The sequence below is a fragment of the Cajanus cajan genome, chromosome 8 (genome assembly GCF_000230855.2).
Source record: "Cajanus cajan strain Asha chromosome 8, NIPB_CcT2T_4, whole genome shotgun sequence".
Taxonomy (NCBI): Eukaryota; Viridiplantae; Streptophyta; class Magnoliopsida; order Fabales; family Fabaceae; genus Cajanus; species Cajanus cajan.
The window spans coordinates 17,239,701-17,266,101 of record NC_138524.1 but is presented as its reverse complement, the minus strand read 5'-3'; the positions used below and the strand labels follow the sequence as shown (position 1 = coordinate 17,266,101).

Below are 26,401 nucleotides of genomic sequence, written 5' to 3'. Positions count from 1 at the left end.
AGGAAAACATCATCGATATATTTATAATATATATATATATATATATATATATATATATATATATGAGGAGGACTCCGTTTATTTTAGGAGTAAGTCTACCTAGACTTACTCCGTTCAAGAACTCATGTTTTACATTAAATTTTAACGATCCAACCATTGAATTTAAAGTTCTTAATGCATAGATCAAGTCTGCAAATTTTTAGAAATTTTGAAAATCATTTGATACTTCATTTCATTAATTTAAATTGACGGATAATCATAAAATCATTTTATAAATTGATTTGAATTAATGAAACGAGGTATCAAATAATTTTAAATTTTTTTAAAATTTGCAAACTTGATCTATGCATTAAGAACTTTAAATTTAAAGGTTAGATCGTTGAAATTTTATATAGAACACAAGTTATTAAACGGAACAAGTCTAAGTAGACTTACTCCTAGAGTAAACAGATCCTTCATTAATCCCCCCGCATTAAGATTTATTATATATATATATATATATATATATATATATATATAAGCAAGCTTCTAGCTTATATCTTGTCAACTAGTATAGCTTTGATGTAATCTTTCATTAATCCCCCCGCATTTGTATAACTATCTTCTTCTTTGTAAAGCACATCCATCACCCGCGCAAGGTTGACAACACGTAGAAGAAAACTCATTGGTACTTGGGTAGGATTAAGGCATGCCTCATTAATGTCCTTCCAAGCTTTCTCAACCTCCTTAAGTAGTTCTTCAATGGCATCTTGCCTTGATGCATTGTGTTGCTTCATATAACATTCTAGGCTTGAGGCAACGTGTCCTCTTTTTTGCTCAAACTACATGAACATAATAGAAGAAAATTAACATGAATCCTAATGACTGAATTTTATTTTTTATTTAATAGTCAGCAAAATTATTATGTCTTTCCTTTCCCGACTTAAAAATTTAGGAATGAGTGACTATTTTACCAAATGGCAAATCAAAATGTTTGATCCATATTTTAAAACCAAATGGCTCCCTGTGCTTCATATTTTAAACCCAGTAGCTCTAATATTTGGATACGAGCAATATTATCTTCTTTTTCCAACAAGTAAAATTCACCATATATGACATAATGCTTTAAAAAATATAGCAATAACAATTGGTGTCAGGTTTGTACCTCACTTCCAACAATGTCATCCATGAGCCTACAGATAATTGAAGCAGCTACAATAATTTTTGGGTCACTGGTTGCCCATTTGAGGACCTCCTCTGTTGTATCTTCCATGCCAAGGAAAGATACAGTTGTGAGCATAGCATAACCACATGACATAGTTGCAACTTTCATGTACTCTTCTACTGTCGGTATATGATTGCAATGAAGCCATCTTGCCTCAGTTATGTATGCTTGGGCTAGTCTTTTCACCTAGAGTTAAAATAAAAAATATATGATACTGAAAGTTATGTTCCATACTTTTGATTGTTTATAAGAAGATTTTTTTATACAAGGGTATCTCAAATGATTGTCTTAGGAATACATTAAAATTAGAATTTGATTCAAAGCCTTTAAATTCAAGTCATAATTATTAAAAACTCTAATGATAAAGAATACATTTTTTTTATAAAGTTAAGAAAGATTACAAAGATGATAATAATAAAAGTTAAATTTAGATTCTCAAGTTTCTATTATTTCAATTCCTTTCAATTTCTCCCACCTATTAGAATAATTCTAGTGGTACCATATATTTTATTTTATTTTCTAAATAGAAAATAAATTTTATTAGAGTATGTTATACACCATGGTAAAAAGTTGAGATTATTGTAATTAATAAAATGTTTATTGCTTAATTTTCATTCACTAGCTAAAATTGAACCACGTCTAATCTATTGTGGGTCTGAGTTTTTATATGAAGATTAGCAAATCCACATTTGACCAACTCTACCATTTGATACTAGTATGTGAATTCAAATTTGTTAATGGTGTGTTTGGATGGAGAAGTTTACAAATTTAAGGAATTTAAAATTGTTAATATTTAAATTACTTTGATTTCAATTTCTATCATTCTTAAAATATTTTATTTAGATAAGTCAATTCAAATTTCTTAAATTTTAAATTATTAGTTTGGATATGATCATAATTTGATTTCATCATGGTAAAATTGATTTTAAAAATATATCTATATGTTGAGATTTTTAAATTAAATTTTATAAAAGTATATACTAGCCAATTAATTTTAAATGTTTAATAGTTTTAAAAAATAATTTTAGATAATATTTAATGATTTTAAAAATATTTTTGAATATTCAGTAATTAAAAACATGAAAAGATAAGATAAAATATATAAGTGAAATAAAAAAAAATATGAAAAATTTTAAATTCTTACTTTATTAGGAGAATTTGAAGTTCTATTATTTTAAAGAATTTCATAAATACTTGAATTTCAAATTCTTTGTAAATTTTTTATCCAATCAAAATATTTCACTTCAAAAAACTTGAAATTCTTCAAACAAATAAATTACTCTATTTAAATCCCCTATTCAAATACACTCAAGAATTTTGGTCCTCACATAGACTGGCTCATAGAAATAGAGAAATTGTTTATTTGCATCTTTGATTGTACATAGCTATAATTCATTTTTCCTAAAGTCTTCTAACAATTCAAAACCACATTAATCAGAAAGTAAAGAAATGTAAAAATGCAAAATATAGTGACAAAAATAGTCTAATGGGATTGGATATACATTTTACTTATTTTGGTGCCAACGAAAAATAAAATTAAAAAATTAACTAGTAACTAATGCAATACATAAATAAATAAATAATCATACTTCTTGCTTAGCATATTTGACGAAGTGTTCTTTCCCTTGTTTTCTCAACTCTTGTTCTATTTCTTCAAAAATATCCAAAAGGGATGTATAACAAAGTTTCATGTATTCTGGGAGATCAACCAAAGAGCAAATATCCCACCTGCTAGTCATTAGAAGGTTGACTTTATTTTTATTTGAAGAACTAGAATGAAAATATATGTCATGTTGATGTGACTAACCTCTCTATTGCATTGGTGAAAAGCTCTAGCTCATCAATGGTTCCATAAGCATCATATATATCGTCAATGATGGATGATATAGCAATTACTTTCATCATTATCCTTCTAGCAAGAGAATGTTGTGGCTCAAAGTAGACTGCTAAAATCCAAAAGCAACTTTCTACAATCCTATCCCGTGCAAAAGGCATTTTTGTTGAAACATTCAAATCTTTAATCCACCACCTGAATACAAAATCCAAAATTAATTTCTAAAAGGGGCCCAAGATTTGGATTTATTTATTTCACTTTAATCATTTTATGACATATCATACTTTTGAGGAAGATGCATGTTACTTGGTTAAATCGCTGGCTTCTTTTTTATGTTGCTCCTGCAACATATTAAAATCTAGTTTTGCAAATGTCAGCAATTTTTCATCGTGGGAGAGATCTTCTTGGTAGAAAGAAATATAAGATCTTGCCTCCAGCCTAGGAATTCCTCTGCGATGTGATTGTCCTAAGCTATGGTGCACATGTGCTTCAAGAAAAGGACTTAATTGGGTGGTTACTGACTTATTTAACTGAATGAGAGTGAAGTTATGTGCTTCTTCGAGTATCTCTTCTCCTTGTAATCTTAGTTGAGCAGCTTCATACAAGCTCAACATTCCTTGCATATCATTGGCTAGCCTTTCATTGAAGTTTCCAGATTGGTCCTTGAATTTGCGAAATACATCTATTCAGTTAACAAATAACTTGTGTTAAATTCCAAGGTGATATATATATAAATTATGCAATGATTATACCTGGATTCTGTTACACAATTAATTCAATGCACATTTTAAGTAAAACAATTCGTACATGTGGCTTTAGGTCATCTATAAGCCCAATCCACCACATCCGATCGAAGGGCGAAAATCTTCTTTGAATCAAATAATAGTTTCATTTAGTTTAAAATATACTGAACTGAATTATTATATTCTTGGTTGTTTGGAAAATTTAGAGAAACTTAACCCTAACCCAGAATATATGTATACTTGTTTACGGTGGATTTCGTTTTATGGTTTCTTTTTATTCGAACTAGCACGATTTCACGTTTCAATTTATGCGTGTTCGTGATATGACAGAATTAAAGACTTTCAGTGAAAAAAATAAAATCGTACAAGTAAGAAATAGAGTTTTCATTAAATGGTAACAGAATTACAATTCGTAAGGGTAACGAAACGTGTTTAGAATGACTACACTACACTAGACTAGATTATGCTATGCTATGCTACTCCTAAAAAAGGAAAAAGAAAGGTGGTCGAGAAATCGTACCCAAAACTGTCTCGTACGCACAGTATGCCTTATGCACAGGCTGCGGAGTGCATGTGAAGTATTGTGGGAGTTAGATTTTCGACCTCCTGCTACGAGCATGGCTCGTTTAATTTATAAAAAAAGATTTGGGAAAGGTAACTGTTTCTGACGTGCCCCGGAAGTGCATAACCGTTCTAAACTTCCACCTCAACCTCGTGGCTTATTCTCGGGCACGTCTTTGGATAACTCTTGGAACTGCTCATTAACTTCCCCAAACCGTTCTGCAGCCTTTGAAACTTATCCCATGATTTACTTCAACCGCTCTTAAATCGTGTCTCCTTTAAGTTCTTCATTCCGAGAGGTTGCGAAGTGTGTTCGCGTATGTCCGGATTCTTGGGATTTCGAGTAACCAACGAAAAATATACTACTCGAGTGTTTCCTGATTTTTCTTGTACTTTGAGAGGTTGCGAGGCTGTGAGTCTTTCTCTTGAGCAGCATCCTTCCTAGTTCAATAATTTCGAGAGTTTCTCTGTAACACCCCAATTTCCTTAAAAGGATATTTTTATTAGTAATGGCATTTTCGTAATTATTGATGGCATTTTCGTAATTTTATAAAGGTATTAGGGGCATTTGAGTAACTCGGAACGGGCTGTTCCGAAAGTGGAACGGGCCGTTCTGAGCATTTAAAATAAGCTAAAATTTTAGGTTGGGAACGGGCCCAGAACGGGCCGTTCCAACAAGGAGAACGGGCCGTTCCGGAGGGAGAACGGGCCGTTCTGCTGGGTTTGAGAACGGGCCGTTCTGGTTTCAGAACGGGCCGTTCTGCTTTTTGAGAACGGGCCGTTCCGGTTTTGGAACGGGCCGTTCCAGTTGAGAAATTTGCCCACGTTTGAAGGATCCGGAACGGGCCGTTCCGAAATCAGTACGGCCGTTCCGGTTGCGCCAGGAGGCCTATAAATAGGGGCATGGGGGTGAAAATTTGGTACAGAGGAGAAGAAGTGAAAATCTTAGAGAGAGAAAGAGGAGAGAGAGAGAAAGAAAGAAAGAAAGAAAGAGAGGGAAGAAAAAGGGGATCCAGAGGAGGAGACCCTGCCCAAGTTCCAACTCCGCCTATCCAGGTAAGGGGGGAGTGAGAACCTCACTTAGGGGTGTGGGGATAATTGTTGGATAGTTGTTTGTCGGATTGGCCCCCAATCCCTTGCCGTTGTTCTGTCTAAATTTCTATTTACTCTACTTTGCTTTTTGTTGAAGGTGCCGTTGTTCTGTATAAATTTCTATTTACTCTACTTTGCTTTTTGTTGAAGGTGTCGTTGTTCTGTCCGATTTTCTATTTATTCTACTTTGTTTTTGTTGAAAGTGCCATTGTTCTGTCTGATTTTCTATTTACTCTACCTTGTTCTTTGTTGAAAGTAATAAATGAATATGAAATTAATGTTAATAATAAATAAGTTTTAATGTGAATAACAATGCTCTCTGGATCTCTGTGAATACCTATGCGGACCTTAAGAGGAGTATTTATGACATGACCTTGTGAAATATGGACAAATGACATGAGACATATGAATGGACTATTGAGACATGTGATTATGAGACTATGACAAATGAGGACATGATGTACTAAATGAAATTATGTAACAAGTTAAATATTGAGTCAATGAGATTATGATGGTATGGCATGCATCATACGCATATATTATTCCAGGTGTGCCGCTGAGGCCGCATACCAGTGATGTAACTTGCTAACGAGGTGTACCTTGGGGTCACCAGTGATGTAACTTGCTAACGAGGTGTACCTTGGGGTCACCAGTGATGTAACTTGCTAACGAGGTGTACCTTGGGGTCACCAGTGATGTAACTTGTAACCAGGTGTACCTTAGGGTCACCAGTGTTGTAACCAGGTGTACCTTAGGGTCACCAGTGATGTAACCAGGTGTACCTTTGGGTCACCAGTGATGATATGTGAAACTTCCGTATGGCGCCACATGCATGCATTTATGAGATGAGTCCATGACATCATTGCATGATAAATGAATGTATTTGTAATATTGATGATGTATGTGTATTGTTTACATGTGACTTATATTTGTTGTGTGTGTGTGGGTGCTATCTAACCTTTATTCTTCACCTGAAACTGAGGGAGATGTTTCTCACTCCCTTGTCGTTTTTGTATATGTTTTAAATTATATTGCAGATGATCAGCATCATGGGGATGTTGGTGATGAGGCTTAAAGGCTTCAGTGGGGCATGCTCTGATAGGATGTGACGTCGGGCATAGCTAGGTTTATTTTGGATGTTATTATATTAAAAAGCTTTAATTTTCTCTTCTTATGTAATTTTGAACGTTCCTGAGAAAAGACCAAAATGTACATCTTTATTATACTATTTTATTATATGATTTCAAAGTTATAAATTAATTCCTAACTAGGAGGCTCTGCCACCTTTGCTGGAATTAATCTATATTTTCCTTTATATGATTTCTTGAATCTTAATACTTATATGTTGACTTTTTATGATTGATGAGTTACGAATGTGAATCTTCTACCTTATAATATTTGAAACAATTGTTTTATACATGAAAGATGTTATTAAACTATGAAAGATTTTATTTACCCAAAAAGAAAAAAAAAGAAATCTTTCTTATTATTTAATTGTGAATTGATGATGGGGTAGAGGGTGTCACATTTAGTGGTATCAAAGCAGGTCGATCTAATCGGCCGTGACTTATCGAGATTCTGTTGTGTACTCTGACATTGTTTTGTTTGTCGTATACTTTGGTGATGCTTTGCTTTGATGATGTTTTGCTTTGATAATGATGATGATGATGTTCTCCTTGTGTTGATATTGTAAAGTTTGATATTGTTAAGTTATTTTTTTATTTTTTTTAATTAGAGGAATGATAGTCATGATAGTGTCAGCTAATACCATTATGACCTTTCTTCTTCATTCTTATGATTGCTTAATTGTTTGATACTTACGTAAGAAGTGGTGGTTGAGTAATATCGCTTGTGTTGCAAGCATATGTGCGAGTAGTGGTAGACGAAATGTGTTGTTAATATTGTGGGAACTATTGAGGCCTTAGATTTGGGTAAGACATTGATTTATTTTAAAGTGTATTAAGAATTTATGATTGGTGAAATTTTTTGAAAGCTATAGTTGTAGCAATTGAATCCAAAGATGAGGTATGTTGAGAATTGGAGTTTTGGTATTCTTAAGGAGAGATTGAAGTGTTGATGATTTTTAGAGTTTGATGGTTGCATGAAAATTTTATTTTCTAAGCCTTTTGTACTGAATAGGTGAGTTATTTGGTTTAGATTTGTAGTGGGAAACTTTGATATGAATTTCAGGAGGAAAGGAGTAAGTTTGGAAGGATTGAGGTATTTTTGTGGTTTTAGATGTTGATACACTATTGTTGTCTGGTGTAGGAGATGTTTTGTTGTGACAGTACAAGTGCTATACTGACAAAATTAGAATTTTTGTTAGTCTTCAGGAAAGTGGTAGCCTTGGATGTTATCTTTCTAATGGAATTGGAATCAGGTAAAACGGAGGTCTAGAACTCCAGTATAGCTGCTTTGGTAATCAGAGGTATAGTTGTAAGCACTGAATATATTTGTTGTGATTTTTGAAGTTTTCTTTAGCTAAGAAGATGATTTGTTTTTTTAAAATCTCATGTCTCCCTAAGAGTTGTAGCCTATTCACTTAGTGATAGGTTGATATCACGTGGATGAGTAGAACTCTTTATGTGTTGTTTTCTTTGATAGTTGTTAAAAATAGAAGTTAGTCTGTATAATAATGTTTTCGGGTTAGTAGGCAATGCAAGGATAAGAATTGACATGTTTTGAGGTGTTTTCGTGTAGATTGAGAGGTTGTTTAAGGTTATATGATGCTATGTGGTAAAGGTTGTTCATGTACATGCTTATGGATGATATATATGAAGGTTTAAAGTAGGCATTCTAATATGACTTGATGTGCATGTATGTCGATATGTGAATAGAAGACCTTAGGGATCAAATGGTGAATGTTGTATGGTTAGTGATATTGATCTTAGGATGTGATATGATCATATTGTAGTTGAAGGTGAAGATATATCCAAGACGGTTGTATGTTAAGTTTTCTAGTCCCTGTAAATTTCAGTTAAGGTGAACATGAATCTGTCTTAGGTAGAAGTTATGTTTAAGCAGAGAGATATCTAAGCAAGTTAGCGAGAATAAAAGTTTTATGAGGCTTACTATTGGAGATTTATTGAAAGAATTTCTAGGATAACATTGCCCTTGACTACATTCACTATGAGGGGTATTGTCTTTATGTGAGATAGTAAGTATAAGAGTAGTTCTAACTCTTATGGCAAAATTGACTAGTGATAATATTACCTGACTCTAGTAAGTCTTATGTGGGATATAGTGATGACTTTGAAGACAGGTTTGGGTGGATTATTGATGCAAAGGTAGTAACTTATGTTTTTAAGCATCTAGGAAATGGAAAATTCATGAGAGAAATTACCTTGAATTAGAAGTTGTAATAGTTACGCTTGAGATTTTAGAAACATTATTGAGATATTTAGTGATTATAAGGATCTTAAATATTTGTTTGATCCGAAGGAATTGAATATGAGATAGAAGAGATAGTTGGAAATTGTAAGGATTAAGATTTTAATCTTAGTTGTTATCTGGGTAAACCTATAGCAGTCGATGCTTTGAATAGGAAATATCTATATTTATCTTTCTTTATGGTCAAAGAGATATATCTTTTGGCTCAAGTTAGGAATTTAAGTTTGATTTGTGAAATTACTCCTAGTAGTAAGGGACTATGTATGACTCGATTAACGAATGGATTATTCAAAGGATATTGAATAAGTATATTAGTCGATTCATTTTGGTGGCCAGGTATGAGATTATAGGACAAGGTAGTGAATAAGAGTTTTCTTGGAGTATAAATAAAGTGGTAAGACTTGAAGACCGAGTATGAGTACATAGTGAACTTACAATTAGGTGCCTAATCATTGGAGAAGATTATACAAGTTAAACTAATATGGTGACAAATGTCCTGAGTAGGATGAGCATTTATCTATCATTTTGATGATATAAGGGTTGAGTTTGATTGAGTAGATTAGAAACTTAAGCATGATGTATGAGCTCACCCTTAGGAACATTGAATTGAATATGTTGAAAGGATTAATAATGAGATTAGAAGACTCAGGAGTTAGATTCTTTCTTAGTGACCCAAGTGAAAAAGATTGGTAGGAATATAAATAGCCTTTTACAAGTGGAAGTTGATGGTGTTTCGGGATACAAGGATATAATCTATGTGCCTAGTAAACCCAAATTAAGGAAGATGATCTTAGAGAAAGGACATAAGAATATTTTTAGCATTTATTTAAGAGTTACTGAAATGTATCAGAGTGGCGCAGCGGAAACATGATGGTCTAAAGAGAAGTAGAGAAGTTGAATCAAGGTGTAGAAAGTAAGTTTAAATTTGGAGTGGATGAAGTGTTGAGATTTAAGGATGGGTTGTATATTCCAAATGTGCCAGAACTTAAGAGATCAATCTTGGAAGAAGGTCATAAGAGCAGTCTTAGTATTCATCTAGGAGTTACTAAGATGTATCAATATCTTGAGAAGATGTTTTGGTGGCCTAAGATGACGGAGGAAGTGGAGGAATTTGTGTATGCTTGCTTAGTATGTTAGAAAGCTAAGGTCGAACACAAAAAACTTTCAGATTTAATACAACCTTTAGACGTTCTAATTTGAAAATAAGATTCTATATCTATGGATTTAGTTGTAGTTATGTATGATATTCTTAAGAAATTTGATCTTATTTGGATTAATGAATAGGCTTACCAGGTCTGCTCACCTTGAACTTATTAACATTAGACATTTCTTGGAGAGATTGATAGAGTTGTACATCAATAAGGAAATTTTGAAGAAAGTGCTACATGGGAGTTAGAAAGCAAGACGCGAGAAACTTATCTATTTTTGTTTTCAGGTAAATTTCGGGGACGAAATTTCTAAAAGGAGGGGAGAATTGTAACACCCCAATTTCCTTAAAAGGATATTTTTATTAGTAATGGCATTTTCGTAATTATTGATGGCATTTTCGTAATTTTATAAAGGTATTAGGGGCATTTGAGTAACTCGGAACGGGCTGTTCCGAAAGTGGAACGGGCCGTTCTGAGCATTTAAAATAAGCTAAAATTTTAGGTTGGGAACGGGCCCAGAACGGGCCGTTCCAACAAGGAGAACGGGCCGTTCCGGAGGGAGAACGGGCCGTTCTGCTGGGTTTGAGAACGGGCCGTTCTAGTTTCAGAACGGGCCGTTCTGCTTTTTGAGAACGGGTCGTTCCGGTTTTGGAACGGGCCGTTCCAGTTGAGAAATTTGCCCACGTTTGAAGGATCCGGAACGGGCCGTTCCGAAATCAGTACGGCCGTTCCGGTTGCGCCAGGAGGCCTATAAATAGGGGCAGGGGGTGAAAATTTGGTACCTTAGAGAGAGAAAGAGGAGAGAGAGAGAAAGAGAGAGAGAGAGAGAAAGAAAGAAAGAAAGAAAGAGAGGGAAGAAAAAGGGGATCCAGAGGAGGAGACCTTGCCCAAGTTCCAACTCCGCCTATCCAGGTAAGGGGGGGAGTGAGAACCTCACTTAGGGGTGTGGGGATAATTGTTGGATAGTTGTTTGTCGGATTGGCCCCCAATCCCTTGCCGTTGTTCTGTCTAAATTTCTATTTACTCTACTTTGCTTTTTGTTGAAGGTGCCGTTGTTCTGTATAAATTTCTATTTACTCTACTTTGCTTTTTGTTGAAGGTGCCGTTGTTCTGTCCGATTTTCTATTTATTCTACTTTGTTTTTGTTGAAAGTGCCATTGTTCTGTCTGATTTTCTATTTACTCTACCTTGTTCTTTGTTGAAAGTAATAAATGAATATGAAATTAATGTTAATAATAAATAAGTTTTAATATGAATAAGAATGCTCTCTGGATCTCTGTGAATACCTATGCGGACCTTAAGAGGAGTATTTATGACATGACCTTGTGAAATATGGACAAATGACATGAGACATATGAATGGACTATTGAGACATGTGATTATGAGACTATGACAAATGAGGACATGATGTACTAAATGAAATTATGTAACAAGTTAAATATTGAGTCAATGAGATTATGATGGTATGGCATGCATCATACGCATATATTATTCCAGGTGTGCCGCTGAGGCCGCATACCAGTGATGTAACTTGCTAACGAGGTGTACCTTGGGGTCACCAGTGATGTAACTTGCTAACGAGGTGTACCTTGGGGTCACCAGTGATGTAACTTGTAACCAGGTGTACCTTAGGGTCACCAGTGATGTAACCAGGTGTACCTTAGGGTCACCAGTGATGTAACCAGGTGTACCTTTGGGTCACCAGTGATGATATGTGAAACTTCCGTATGGCGCCACATGCATGCATTTATGAGATGAGTCCATGACATCATTGCATGATAAATGAATGTATTTGTAATATTGATGATGTATGTGTATTGTTTACATGTGACTTATATTTGTTGTGTGTGTGTGGGTGCTATCTAACCTTTATTCTTCACCTGAAACTGAGGGAGATGTTTCTCACTCCCTTGTCGTTTTTGTATATGTTTTAAATTATATTGCAGATGATCAGCATCATGGGGATGTTGGTGATGAGGCTTAAAGGCTTTAGTGGGGCATGCTCTGATAGGATGTGACGTCGGGCATAGCTAGGTTTATTTTGGATGTTATTATATTAAAAAGCTTTAATTTTCTCTTCTTATGTAATTTTGAACGTTCCTGAGAAAAGACCAAAATGTACATCTTTATTATACTATTTTATTATATGATTTCAAAGTTATAAATTAATTCCTAACTAGGAGGCTCTGCCACCTTTGCTGGAATTAATCTATATTTTCCTTTATATGATTTCTTGAATCTTAATACTTATATGTTGACTTTTTATGATTGATGAGTTACGAATGTGAATCTTCTACCTTATAATATTTGAAACAATTGTTTTATACATGAAAGATGTTATTAAACTATGAAAGATTTTATTTACCCAAAAAGAAAAAAAAAAGAAATCTTTCTTATTATTTAATTGTGAATTGATGATGGGGTAGAGGGTGTCACATTTTGTAATTTTATAAAGGTATTAGGGGCATTTGAGTAACTCGGAACGGGCTGTTCCGAAAGTGGAACGGGCCGTTCTGAGCATTTAAAATAAGCTAAAATTTTAGGTTGGGAACGGGCCCAGAACGGGCCGTTCCAACAAGGAGAACGGGCCGTTCCGGAGGGAGAACGGGCCGTTCTGCTGAGTTTGAGAACGGGCCGTTCTGGTTTCAGAACGGGCCGTTCTGCTTTTTGAGAACGGGCCGTTCCGGTTTTGGAATGGGCCGTTCCAGTTGAGAAATTTGCCCACGTTTGAAGGATCCAGAACGGGCCGTTCCGAAATCAGTACGGGCCGTTCCGGGTGCGTCAGATTGCCTATAAATAGGGGCAGGGGGTGAAAATTTTTATACAGAGGAAGAAAGTGAAATTTTAGAGAGAGAAAGAGAAGAGAGAGAGAGAGAGAGAGAGAGAGAGAAAGAAAGAGAAAGAAAGAGAGAGAGAAAGGAAGAGGGAATCCAGAGGAGGAGGCCCTGCCCAAGTTCCAGCTCCTGCTTATCCAGGTAAGGGGGGAGTGAGAACCTCGCTCAGGGGTGTGGGGATAATTGTTGGATAGTTGTTTGTCGGATTGGCCCCCAATCCCTTGCCGTTGTTCTGTCTGATTTTCTATTTACTCTATTTTGTTCCTTGTTGAGGATGCCGTTGTTCTGTTTGATTTTCTATTTACTTTACTTTGTTCTTTGTTGAAGGTGCCGTTGTTCTGTTTGATTTTCTATTTACTCTACTCTGCCGTTGTTCTGTCCGATTTTCTATTTATTATACTTTGTTCTTTGTTGAAAGTAATAAATGAGTATGAAATTAATGTTAATAATAAATGAGTTTTAATATGAACAAGAATGCTCTCTGTGAATTCCTGTGCGGACCTTATGAGGAGTATTGATGACATGACCATGTGAAATATGGACAAATGACAGGAGACTTAAGAATGGACTATTGAGACAAACTATGATTATGAGACTATGAAAAATGAGGACATGATGTATTAAATGAAATTATGTAATAAGTTAAATGTTGAGTCCATGAGATTATGAATGTATGACATGCATCATATGCATATATTACTCCAGGTGTGCCGCTGAGGCCGCATACCCACGACTAACAAGGTGTACCTTATGGTCACCCACGACTAACAAGGTGTACCTTATGGTCACCCACGACTAATAAGGTGTACCTTAGGGTCACCCACGATGTAACATGCTAACAAGGTGTACCTTAGGGTCACCAGTGATGTAACCAGGTGTACCTTAGGGTCACCAACGATGAATTGTGAATCTTCCGTATGGCGCCACATGCATGCATTTATGAGTTGAGTCCATGACATCATAGCATGATAAATGAATATACGAAAAGTGTCTTCGTGTCCTTCCTGGTACAATGATTTCGAGAGTTTCTCGAAAAGTGTCTTCGTGTCCTTCCTGGTACAATGATTTCGAGAGTTTCTCGAAAAGTGTCTTCGTGTCCTTCCTCAGAAACTTCTTTGCCATTTTCCGATCACCTAGGATTTAAAGCACCTCTATATTTCGAGTGCCTCCGAATTCATTTTCCGGTACCAACAATACCATGATTCAATAATTTGAGAGGTTCATTTTATTTGATATTCAGTATGTGATTCTCATATTCTATCACAAAATAAGCTAAATTCTATTTTATGTGAGTCTTTCAAGTTCTAGTAGCTAGCTAGCCATAATCATTTTAATTTTTCATAAATATATTTTTTTTAATTTTTCTTTTTAAAAAATGTAAATATATACCCTATACCGAATGTTATGTTTCAAACCAATTTGAATATGATTGAGTTATTTCTATTTAGGTTTTGTAACAAAAAGATTCAGAAACACTAATACCTATGTAGCGTGGAAAGTATAAACACGAATAAAGAATTTAAGATCAGCATAGTGAGCTACGACATATTATTGGTTGTTGAAATTTAAATTTGGTGCAATGCATAAAGACATACCTGATGAAATATGATATCCTTGTTGTCTAAGCAATCGAAAGAGTAAAGCAAGATGATAAAGATCATCATTGTGAGTAATAATATCATTATCCTTTGTTATTGAAATGTTGTAAATTTGATGCAATGCTTCACCAATTTCGTGTTCAAAATGGTAAGAAACACCCAAGCGTTGGACTGCGTTGATAAAATTTAGTTTAAAAGATAAATCGTTATCAATAGGAGAGACAATCATCTTCCTCACATCCTCTTTTAGTAGTTGAACTTGTTTCATGAGACTATCATCTTCCTGCAAGTAGTTATGAAAAGTGTAGCATATGAAACATTTGGTTGGTTGTGAGAAATCAATAATCAATTCAGGATATAAAAACGCATGTTATACTTGAAAGCTATGCTAACGGACCTGTATTATTTTCAGAGAAATAAGAATAAATTCTTTAACATATTTTTTTACATTTTTTTATTATTGGTTCAAACTTACTAAAAATTAAAAATTTAAACAAGTGTCACTCATAATTGAACATCCATCACTTGTACATATTATATCATTTTAAGTAAAGGTTGTTAATTATGCATAAGTGAAAATCGTTATATTATGAGTGACACTTAATTACTTAACTATACACCTTAATAATACATTTTTCCTTTATATTTTCTTTTATGTTTTTAATGTCTGCTCCGGTATGAAAAACTATACTATCTTTCTTCTTCTTCTTTTTAACCTTTTTCCTTTCTATTTTGGTAGTTTTCTCTCTTCTTTCTTTTTTTTTTTTACTAATTTGCAATGTATTAGGTTATAACATTAATCATAGGGAAAATTGCTATAACCACTCTTGATGTCTTTTTAAATAACACATACATCGATCTCTTCTAGTTTTCAAGTAAATACTAACTTCCCTTATTTATTTATATATCTAAGTGACAACACATCAACCCCTTAATAAAATAACACTAATTGTGTACTATAAGAACAAATTATTAATATAAGTATCAACAATTAAATGAATCTTGATCTTTTATTCAATTTCAACTTCCAAATCAAATCATAAATATCATGTGTATTGCGATTTTAAAACTATACTAATTAACTTCAATGAACAATTTCAAAGAATGCATAGAGAAATTATTATTTTCAAAATTGAATAACGATGAAAATTTTCATAAAGAAGACAAACTATTATATGTAATTCATAAATAAAGAATAGATACATATATGATTGGAAAAATATGAATTGACATTTATTTTTTCTCTCACTTTAATTAATGACATTTTAAGGGAGGCAAGTGATTTTTAAAAACTAGAGGGGAGGTGAATAATTAATTTTTAGAAACTAGGAGAGAGATATGTGTCATTTAAACATACATCACAGGAGGTGAGTGCAATTTCCCCTTAACTATAAAAGAAGAAAAGAACCACTAATAAACATCAATTTCATTCATGAAGAGAAAATGATACACTTAAAGGGAATTTAAAAACAATTCCTAGCGGTCAATAAAAATTGATTAGGAATGTAAGTAAACTCGTATTTGTGGATAATGCTTAAACCTACCTACCATGACTTTGATGAGAAATATCTGGTTTGACTAGATACAGGTATGGTAATACTCGATTTATCAATCAGGTACGTGAATGAGGATGAGTATATACATATTTGTCTAGTATTTGTACCCGTACCCACTTTAAATTTTTAGAAACTTAATTTTTATTTTAGAATTTACTTGACATTTATGTAATTTTTACTTTATTATAAATATATTTCAAATGAAACTTAATTAATGTAATTTTCTAATTGCTACTCTAAGTTGAATTTTTTTGTTTATTTATATTTTTTTTGCAAAAAAGTAATATTTAATTAATTTTTAGACAAATACGAAATGAATACAAATTTACTTGATACTCAACAGGGCCAAAGATGAGACACAAGTTTCATTCTTGTTAGGTATGAAGATAGGGATGAGTGTAAGATACGAGGATGGAGACGAAAATGAAATCAAAGATATTGAAACTTGTATTTGCCTCACCCCATTTTCATCCCTAAATTTGATCCCTTAGGGTATGTTTGGGAAAGGGGAAGTAGAGAAAAAGAGTAGGGAAGAGAAGAAAAGTGTGTGAAAATTAAAAAATGAGAGTTGTTTGGTAAAAGAATTGGGGGAAGTGTGTGCATGTTTTAGTGGAATCCACACAAAGAAACTTTCCCTCTAAAATGAGAGTAAGTGTGGGGAAGTTGGTTAAACAAAAAAAAATAATAAAAAAATTAAATAATACTAATAATAATATATATGATGAATATAATTTTTATTTATTATATTTAAAATAAAAGGATGATTATGTTATATAATATATATGTGTCTATATATATATATATAAATAGATATATGATAAAGTAAAAATAATAAAAATAAATAAATATAATAATAAAAAAATAATTTTCATTTATATTTTTAAAGAAATTTATTTATGAATATTATATTTATTCATTAAAATAATATTATAATAATAAATATAATAAAAATATTTATTTTTTAAATAAAATTATTTATAAAAAATATATTTATTTATTTAAATAATAATAATATATTTATTTATTTTAAACAAAATTATCTATAAAAATAATCAACTTTCACTCTATTTCTCTTCTATTTTTCTCTTACTAAATAACTTTTATTTCTATTCTATTTTCCTTTACTTCCTTATACTTCTCTTCTCTCCTTTTCTCTCTCTCTCTTTTTTTCCTTCATTTCTTTTTTTTTTTTACCAAACACAATATAAAGGAAAAAGATCTAGAAGTTTTAATTGGTAATGGCTATAATAAGCCTTACATCAACTGAAGAAGTAAAATAATGAGCCCATTGGTAATAGTCCGATAACCATGTTAGAGCCTTTACTGTACGTTTGGGCCTCCAAGTAGGCCAGCCCACTGGGCGCTTATAACAATGCTCACGACATGAATTGGAATGAAATTTAGAGAAAAAAAACAATGGTCTTTTACTCTTTTCTCATATATGAGTCGGTGTAATCGATGACTTATGGTATGCTAACTTTTGAATTTCATGTACTGATGTACATAATCTTAATAAAATGTTTTTTATACAAATTTTCATCCCTGCATTTGATTAATGTGAATGGACATGTAATAGGAATGTTTAAAACTTGTGTCTGAAGTACTTATTTTGTTCATGTTGACACGCCTCACATGATGCAACTTATAAAATCTCACGTAATTTTAAAATTATTAATTCCACAATTCTTTAAATCATTTTATTTTAACAATATATGCTGTGCTTTTAAATAATATATAAATGTTAATTGTGAGAATATGAATTATACTTACGTATTTTTTTTATTATTAAACTTTTATATATATCTTCGATAGATATAGATTCATAAAATTAGTGCACTATTCTGATTTATTCCAAAATAAGTGTTATATATGTATAAGTTTGACATCTTAAGTAAACATATAAAATATAATATAAAGATAACATATAATATAAAGATAACATATGCACATACCTCGGAATTAGGAACATAGGAAAGGAAATAATCTCCCCAAATGGTAGGATGAAAATTTGCAATGGGTCTTGAGTTTGATGGTGGTTTTGCATCCTGTAGTGATGAGGCTACGTTAGACATTTTCTTTGCAATATATATTATAAGGATAAAGGTAAGATAATTTAGTTGATGTATTGAAGCTTAGTTTCGAAATGTTCAAGATTTATAGGAAACCGAAGACAAGAAAGTATGGTCTCTAAGCAGGTTAGCGTACATTAATGTTGAATTAAAATGAATTTAATAATATATGATATTTAAAAATAAATAAATTATTATGTTGGGTTTTCCCAAAGTCAAATGGCATATGTAATCCATGTAGTTGGCTTTTTCCAGTATGACAAAACTTTATTGTTGTTGTTGTGATATGATTTTTTTAAAAAAAATTATTTTAAATAATTTTGATGGTTTTTTTCTTATTGAATTGTTGTTTAATATTTATTTTTTTTATAGAAATTATTATTTTTTCAATTGCAATGTTAGTTTTTTTTATAATCAAGGAAAAAGAAAGAAGTAAAAAAGTGAAGAAGCAGAAGAAAACACATAAAATAAGGAGAAAAAATATTTTTTTTTAATTGGAATACACACAAACAAGTAATGACATTTATTTTGGGACTTTAAAGTCCTAATGCTTTATGTATCATGTTTATTTCATGTTTATTTAGACTTAAATGTATTTTCTCCTTTTTTAATGTAGAAAATGATAGGTAAGATATAATATCTGAAATTTTAAATCTAAAATTATCGAGTAGGAAGATAATAACATGTTAGAGATCCTCAAATTAAGCATTATTATTTACTTATTTGTTAGTTAAAATTTAGTAATATGCAATTTAATTAAAAACTTTATTTATCAAAAGAACTATTAAAGATCTATCAAAGAAATTTTATTTTTAGCTCCAAGAAATCTCTTTAATTACATATGTCTAAAGGAAATTTTAATAATCACAAAAAATATCAAATTCATATCACAGAGAACGCAAATTCAAATCGAGTCGCTGACTATTTTCCCATACTTTCATTGTGATTTGGCAATGTGTTAGTTCAGTGATATTTTTTTTTTCTAGAACTTGTAATTTATTTATGTAAGGATGTAAATATTACATCAATACGTGGTCAAATATATAATAAAATCAAATACATTTCTTAATAATTTATCTAAAATAATAATATATTATAAATAATATTTATCTACAATTATATATAAAAAATATATCTCTTATTTTAGTTTCCACTTTTTAAAAATGGTTATACCCTTAATTAACTAAAAAAAAACGATCACAATAAGATATAATCATTTATTTATTTTTCATTTTTATTTTATTTTTCAATAGAGGCACAAGTACCCTATCCTTTACTAGTATTAATAAATTAATATTTTTATAAAAAATATTAATATAAATTATATAAATATTAAATATTTATTAACATATATTAATATTTATATAAATAATTTTTGAAATATTTAATATTATACATTAAATTTAAAATAAAAAATAATCAATAAATATTTAAATATATAAATGACTTATTAAAGTAGTTTTGTTTTTTACTCTTTCCTTTATTTTATTCTTTTGCTTATCTTTTGAATTTTGTGTGTCTAATTTTATAGTTGAGAATGATTTAAAAGAATTAATTTATATTATTTATACCAAAAAAATACATCTATTTTTCAATAGCTCTCATTACTTAACAATTTCACAGTTAAACATACTTGATTTTCAGAGACTTTGAGATGAGTGATCTTCTTAAAAATTCTTAGACACATAAGAATGACAGGGATCCTAAGATTTGTACATGTATTAGATTGTATAGTTGATAATGACTTAAAAGAATTAATTTATATTACCTATACCAACAAGATACATTTATCTTTTAATAGATCATCACTTAAGAACTATACAGTTAATTGTGTTCGACTTAAAATGATTTATGAATAGGTGACTTTCTGATAAGTTTTTCCTGAAAGTGTGCAAGTGAGGACAAAGTACGCAAAAAAATTTGATCCAAAAATGGTTGTACATCTCATAAAGGACTACTCATGGAGGGTAAAGTGTGATGCCTTTCTACATCAAATAAATAAATATAAATATAAATACTTTTGAAGACAAAATAAAATAAGATATTACTCAATCACATTATATTACATTACATGTCACGATTTACACATATAAGAGGTATGTTATGCTTATGCAAGGACAAAACTCTCCTATCTTGTAAGGGTTAGGATTGTATGTTGAGTAGTGAGATTGACCTCCACTCTGGTCTCTATTATATGTCTATCTATGATACATTTTTCCCAAATGTGTCTTTATGTTCTCTGTTTCTCCTTGTATGTTCTAATTGATATAAATAGTTTGTATGTGTTGGTAATTTTTGAGTTGTGCTTGAAATTGTATGTTTTGGTGTTCTTGTGAGAAATCCTATGAGAATGCATCGGTGATTGTATGAAGAGATTATCATAATGCATGTTATATGTGAATTAATAAGATCATGTAAATTGTTATGCATAGAGTCTATTTGACATGCATCATATGCATTAAAGTGATTTTTTTAAGGGTCGATATGGAGTACATAGACAAAGAAGGTCTCCTATAGTAAAAGCTAAGGGATAGATTGGTTTGGAAGTCTCACTCTCGCCCTTTGTATGCATGGGATGTATCTTGCGTGTCTCAGTTATCTCAATTAGACCTTGATAGTATGTCCTCTTAGTGAGAGTGCATTGAGAATGTAATCTGACATGTACTCCAGGCTACTTTGTGTGTTGATAACAACAATACACCATGTGATGTTTTACTGGTACCACATACATGATAATATGTAGTTCATGTCCATCACATAAACATCTTAATGTTATGTGTTATTTTATTATTATGTCATGAATGAGTGAAATGTTACTGTTACAATCTGCATATGTTATGTATATATGTATGTTTTGTTTGTGTTTAGTTGTCCAATTGCATTCTTACATTGTGAACCAGAGTGAGATATTTCTCGGCAAAAATACTAATTTGGTCCCTTATAATATTTTAAATTTTAAATTTAGTCCCACCTTAATTTTTTTTTCAATTTAGTCCCTATTAAGTTAAATCACTACAATGTCGAACCTTCCGTCCAAATTTCTTTAACGGAGTTAACTGTTGGCCACGTGGATGCCACATAGATGCATAGGTGGTAAGGTCCCATCCTACTTCTTTAATGCATTTGGAACGACCCGTTCTGAAACCAGTTCTGAAACCAGAACGGGTCGTTCTGCATTCAGAACGGGTCGTGCTGCTTTTAGAATGAGCCGTTCTAGAAAATCAATGTATGTTCAACAAAATGCAGCAATGTGGTTCAGAGATTGAAAACAAAAATTCATAATATAACATAAATTCAAAGATTGAAATATGGTTCAGAGACTACAAACAAAAATTTATAACATAATACTAAGATAGTTCAAATAAATTACTGAGGAGGGAAATAAAATCATGTCATTTCATCCTTGACTGTATAGTGTCGATTTGGTAGTAAGTGATTCACTCAAGTTTGACTAACAATGAAATAAAACCTGTCACCATTGTCTTTAGTGTCCTTAGTGATAAACTGCATTACATAACAAGTATTATAATTAATACTTTTATGAGTTCCTATATCTTGCAATTGGTCTAGAAATGGTGTATAGCTAGCCCAAATGTTTAGCAATTAAAGTTATCAATCCCCCATTGAAAATATTACTAAATCTAGTGTTTGAAATGTTTTGTACCTTGAACTTTTTTTCCTTGAACAATTCACAATCGTGATTTAGAATCACGGGCGTGAACTATAATCATCGACTGTTTGTAGTTGGCTTTCTGGGACCAGAACGGGCCATTCTAGTTTCAGAAAGGGTCGTTCCAGGTGCATTACGTGACACCTTACCACCTATGTATCTATGTGGAATCCACGTAGCCAACAGTTAACTCCGTTTAAGAAATTTGGACGGAAGGTCCGACATTGCAGCGATTTAATTTATTGGGACCAAATTGAAACAAAAAATTAAGGTGGGACTAAATTGAAATTTTAGAATATTATAAGGGACCAAATTAGTATTTTTGCCGATGTTTCTCACTCTTTTTGCTTTGTGTTGTTTCTTTTGTTTGTTATGCACATGATCATCAACATGATGTTGAGGATGTTGATGATGAAGCCTAGTCCTCAATGATGGGTTGCTTTGATAGGATGTGATATTGAGGCGTAGTTAAGCTTAGTTAGGATGTTTCTTTTGTTGATTTACTTTGAAAACATTAGTTTTATAAACTTACAATTTCATTTGGTTATGTTAGTTTGTTTAAGTTAAAAATGTGATACTTTTTAACTGGACATGTTTATTTTTATTTATGAAATATTATGTTATTTAGTATTTATTGTTTATATGTTATGATATGCGGGATAGAGGGTGTCACATTTAGCGGTATTAGAGTTTAATTGATTCAAACTAGACACGTGTGTTATGTGTCATAACTATGTGCTTCGTGCGTACTCTAATGATGATTGGTGTGATATCTTGTGTTCGTAGTTAATTTATTTTTTGTTGTGTATAAGTGTTATGGTTGGTAGGAATGATCATGCTATCATCGATGTTATTCAAGCATTACTAAATGTTATATGGATTGATAGGGCTAGAACTGTTCCTAGTTGGTTGGAGTGATTTTAGTGTAACCATCCACCCTTTTCAAGGGAGGATATAACTCGGAAGGTGCGATGATCTGGTTGATCGATATAGAGAATATATTTAAGGCTATGGAGTGTCCTATTGCTCAGAAGGTGAATCTAGTTACATTCATGTTGACTTTTGATGCCTATTTCTAATGGGAAAGTGCTCTTCATAGGATGATGGGTGAAGGCACACTCATTAATTAGGATAAGTTCAAGAGGACTTTCCTTGAAAAGTATTTCTCAAATAATGTTCAGAGCCAAAAGGAAAAGGAAGTGGAATTTTTAGAACTGAAGTAAGGAGGTGGTACGATAGTATAGTATGTTGCCAAGTTCGATGAGTTGGTTCGTTATTGCTCTCACTACCATGGTGAGGGTGGTGAAAAGGCAAAGTGCATCAAGTTTGTGAATGGTCTTCATCCTTAGGTAGAGACAAAGATCAACTATTAAGAAATTTATCATTATCTAACATTAATGAATAAGTGTAGGATATATGATTGTGATAACTAGGTATGTGCTACACTCTATCAGAGTGTGGGTTTGATCGAAGGAGGTAGGTTTGGAGGTTCGAGTAGGAGGGAGCCATTCTCTACACGCTACCAGAGTGTGGGTTATAACTAAAAATTATGACAAAGTATGAAAACAAATGGAAGTAAGAATTATGATAAAGTATATGGAAACAAATGCAAGTTTGGTATGATATTGTACATTCCTTTATTTATTTTGACAATTAAATATACAATAAAGTAGAACTTCTAGTGGCAATCATTTATTTTTAGTTGAATATGTTAATAATATTAATGTAGTAATCAATGCTATTAATTATTATAATATACATAAGTTGGGAAATTTAATATAATAATTTAAATTCTAAATTCTATCTTTAAATATTATTTAAAATAAATTATTATGATATTGTCAACTATTATTTTTTAAAATATATTTTAAAAGTTAAAAAGTAAAATTTTAAATTTACCTACTCACAAATATTACCAATACCAACAATGAATAAATAATCTATTTCGTTAAACACCAGTTTTTTGTTTTTTTTTTTGAGGTGCGTTAAACACCAGTTAAAAAGTATTAGATATTTTCAATATTGATAATAATTAAATTATAAATAAATGGACAAATAATTTGACTACATCAGAAAGTTAAGTTCTATAACAATCAATTTTAAACTACACTAATAGGATCTTATTTAATAGAGTTTAATTACATTAAATTAATATTTAGTGAAATATTAATCAAAACTTTTAATATAATGATGGTAACGTTTATTTTTATTTATTGAGATTAACTTTGTACTCCTTAATGTTTAGTTCACGAAAATCACCTTATGAACATGAATTAATATTTGACTGTCAACTTTTAAATATTGCAAGATTATATCACGGATTAAAATATATATATATATATATATATATATATATATATATATTTTGCTAAAGTTGATTTATATATATCTTTAACAAAATATCCAATTAAACTATAAAAAAATCCAAAAATCTATTTTAATTTTTTAGACCAATTATTAGTTTTTTCTTTTATAAATTTTAAATGTTATTATTATTATTATTATAGATTTCATAATAATAATCATAATTAATATTGAACTACATTATTTTCTTTTATATTCTTATTCTTTATTTTTAATATTTTATTTTCACAATAAAAGTTAAAAAAAAGCATAGTTTTTTAAATATAAAAGAGAAATATAAGAAATTTAAAATACTTGAATATCATACTTAAAGATTTAAATTCTCGAGAAAAGTCATTCCTCAACCCCTTATTTATATAATGATTAGAAATAAATTACAATAATAATATGGTCCCTTAATCATAGTAATTATACAATTAGACAATAAATATAATAAAATAATAACTAAAAAAACAATAATAAAAATATGAAATAATAATGATAAAGATCAAATAGAAATTAGGAATGAATCTCATGAATAAGCATATAAAAAGATAATTATCATTCCTAATTTCTATTTTCTGAATTTCATGAGATTCATTCCTAATTTCTATTTGATCTTTATCATTATTATTTCATATTTTTATTTTTATTATTGTTTTTAGTTATTATTATAAAATATATTTAAATAAATTAATTAAATATAGTTAAAATAGTGACTGAAATAGCAACCAAAATTGGTAGAAGCATCAAAAGTGTTTTTTTTTTTATTTTTTATTTTTTTATTTTAGAGACAGATGTTGCGACTAAAATTATTCATTGTTATTTTGCTTCCCACCACTTGAAGTGACCAAAATCTTAGTGATGGATACGTCCTTTATTAGTGACCAAAGATTTCAGTTGTTATACAATGACAACATGAAAATCGGTCGCAAATGGGCTAAGCGACTAGGATTTTTACGACTACTTTTATTCAATCTCTAATTTGGTTACTAGGCTGTTTAGTGACCAATTTCCCTCATTTTACGATTGATATTGGTGGTCATTAAAATGTGTTTTTTTGGTAGTGCAAGTCATAAATAAATCTCCAGGTAATGATTGAAGATATTTTATTATAGATAGAGATTCATCCCCAACATATATTCCCAAACTTCTTTGAGGACTCATTTTAGTTCTTTGGGTGGGGAAACTTGAACATATACAACAAACCCAAACATTTTTAAATGAAAATATTGGGTTGTTCACCATAAATCAACTGCAAATAATGTGAATGGTCTTCATCCTTAGGTGGAGACAAAGATCAACTACTAAGAGATTTATCACTATCTAACATTGGTGAATAAGTGTAGGATATATGATTGTGATAACTAGGCATGTGCTACACACTACTAGAGTTTGGGTTTGATCAAAAGAGGTAGGTTTGGAGGTTCGAGTAATAGGGAACCATTCTTTACACCTATAAAGTTCCAAGGGAATAGAGTTGGAGGAAGTGGAAACAAGTATGTTGTTAGGTCTTCCTTTATGAATAGAGTTGCTAGCATAAGAGCTCCTATTTCTACACATTTTGGTAGATATAAGAAATATGGACAACACAGACGTGAGCACTACAATTGTCCTTATAAGGACATCATTTATTTCAACTATAGTGGCAAGGGCCATATCAATACTCAATGTACACAGCCGTCAAAGTCGCACATAGTTGGAACTAGTTCTCAATTTGAGTGTGCGAAGGCGATTAGAAGAGTATTTTCTCTTAGTGGTGTTAAAGTTGCTTAGTCTGAAAACTTGATACAATTTATATGTTTCATAGACAAGCAACCTTTTTTCATACTATTTGATTATGGTGCAACCCATTCTTTTATTTCTCTTGCTTGTGTCAAAAATCTTAATTTATTTGTGTCTTGCTAGAAATATGATTTGGTTGTGGAGACTCCCACTAATAGTCCCATAACTACTTTTAGCACTTGTTTAAATTGTCTCATTGTTATTTCTAAAAAGTAATTTCTGGTTGATTTGATTTGCTTGCCTCTTAGTTAACTAGACATTATTCTTGGAATGGACTAGCTATCTTCCAATTATGTCCTTTTAAACTACTTTGAAAAGTCTATTTCTTTTGGTAAAAGTAAAAGTGCATAATTTTATGATTGTTAACCAGATTAAAACTTGTTTTAAAGAAAATGAAAATGTATACATGATTCTTGCTTGTTTAATGCTTGAGAAAAAGAATGAATTAAGAGAGATACCCTTAGTGAGAGATTTTCCTAAGGTTTTCCCTGTAGATATGTCTAATTTACCACCTAAGAGAGAGACTAATTTTGTCATATACTTAATACTTGGTACAACACCAAAATCTACAACA

General features: G+C 31.3%; 1 protein-coding gene and 1 long non-coding RNA gene across 2 annotated transcripts; one reads left to right on the top strand and one right to left on the bottom strand.

The window, feature by feature from the left end:
• Positions 1–72: 72 nt before the first annotated feature.
• On the bottom strand, positions 73–19,513 carry LOC109792455 ((-)-germacrene D synthase). The gene is made up of 7 exons (XM_020351868.3): positions 17,913–19,513; positions 14,402–14,687; positions 3,345–3,720; positions 3,012–3,233; positions 2,794–2,932; positions 1,145–1,390; positions 73–821 (listed from the first exon to the last, which is right to left on the bottom strand). Exons 1-7 carry the CDS (start codon positions 18,030–18,032, stop codon positions 534–536), a joined length of 1,677 nt encoding a protein of 558 aa, XP_020207457.2. The 5' UTR covers positions 18,033–19,513; the 3' UTR covers positions 73–533.
• Positions 4,856–6,749, top strand: LOC145950720 (uncharacterized). Its single transcript, XR_014428593.1, has 2 exons — positions 4,856–5,398; positions 6,472–6,749. It is a non-coding gene; the product is annotated as an uncharacterized LOC145950720 (long non-coding RNA).
• Positions 19,514–26,401: the final 6,888 nt, after the last annotated feature.

Coding starts and splice junctions, on each gene's coding strand:
- LOC109792455 (XM_020351868.3), bottom strand. CDS start 18,032: ATGTCTAACGTAGCCTCATCACTACAGGATGCAAAACCACCATCAAAC. Junction 3,721..14,401: donor AGGATATCATATTTCATCAG/GTATGTCTTTAT, acceptor TTAACTGAATAG/ATGTATTTCGCAAATTCAAG. Junction 3,234..3,344: donor GAAGCCAGCGATTTAACCAA/GTAACATGCATC, acceptor TTTTGTATTCAG/GTGGTGGATTAAAGATTTGA.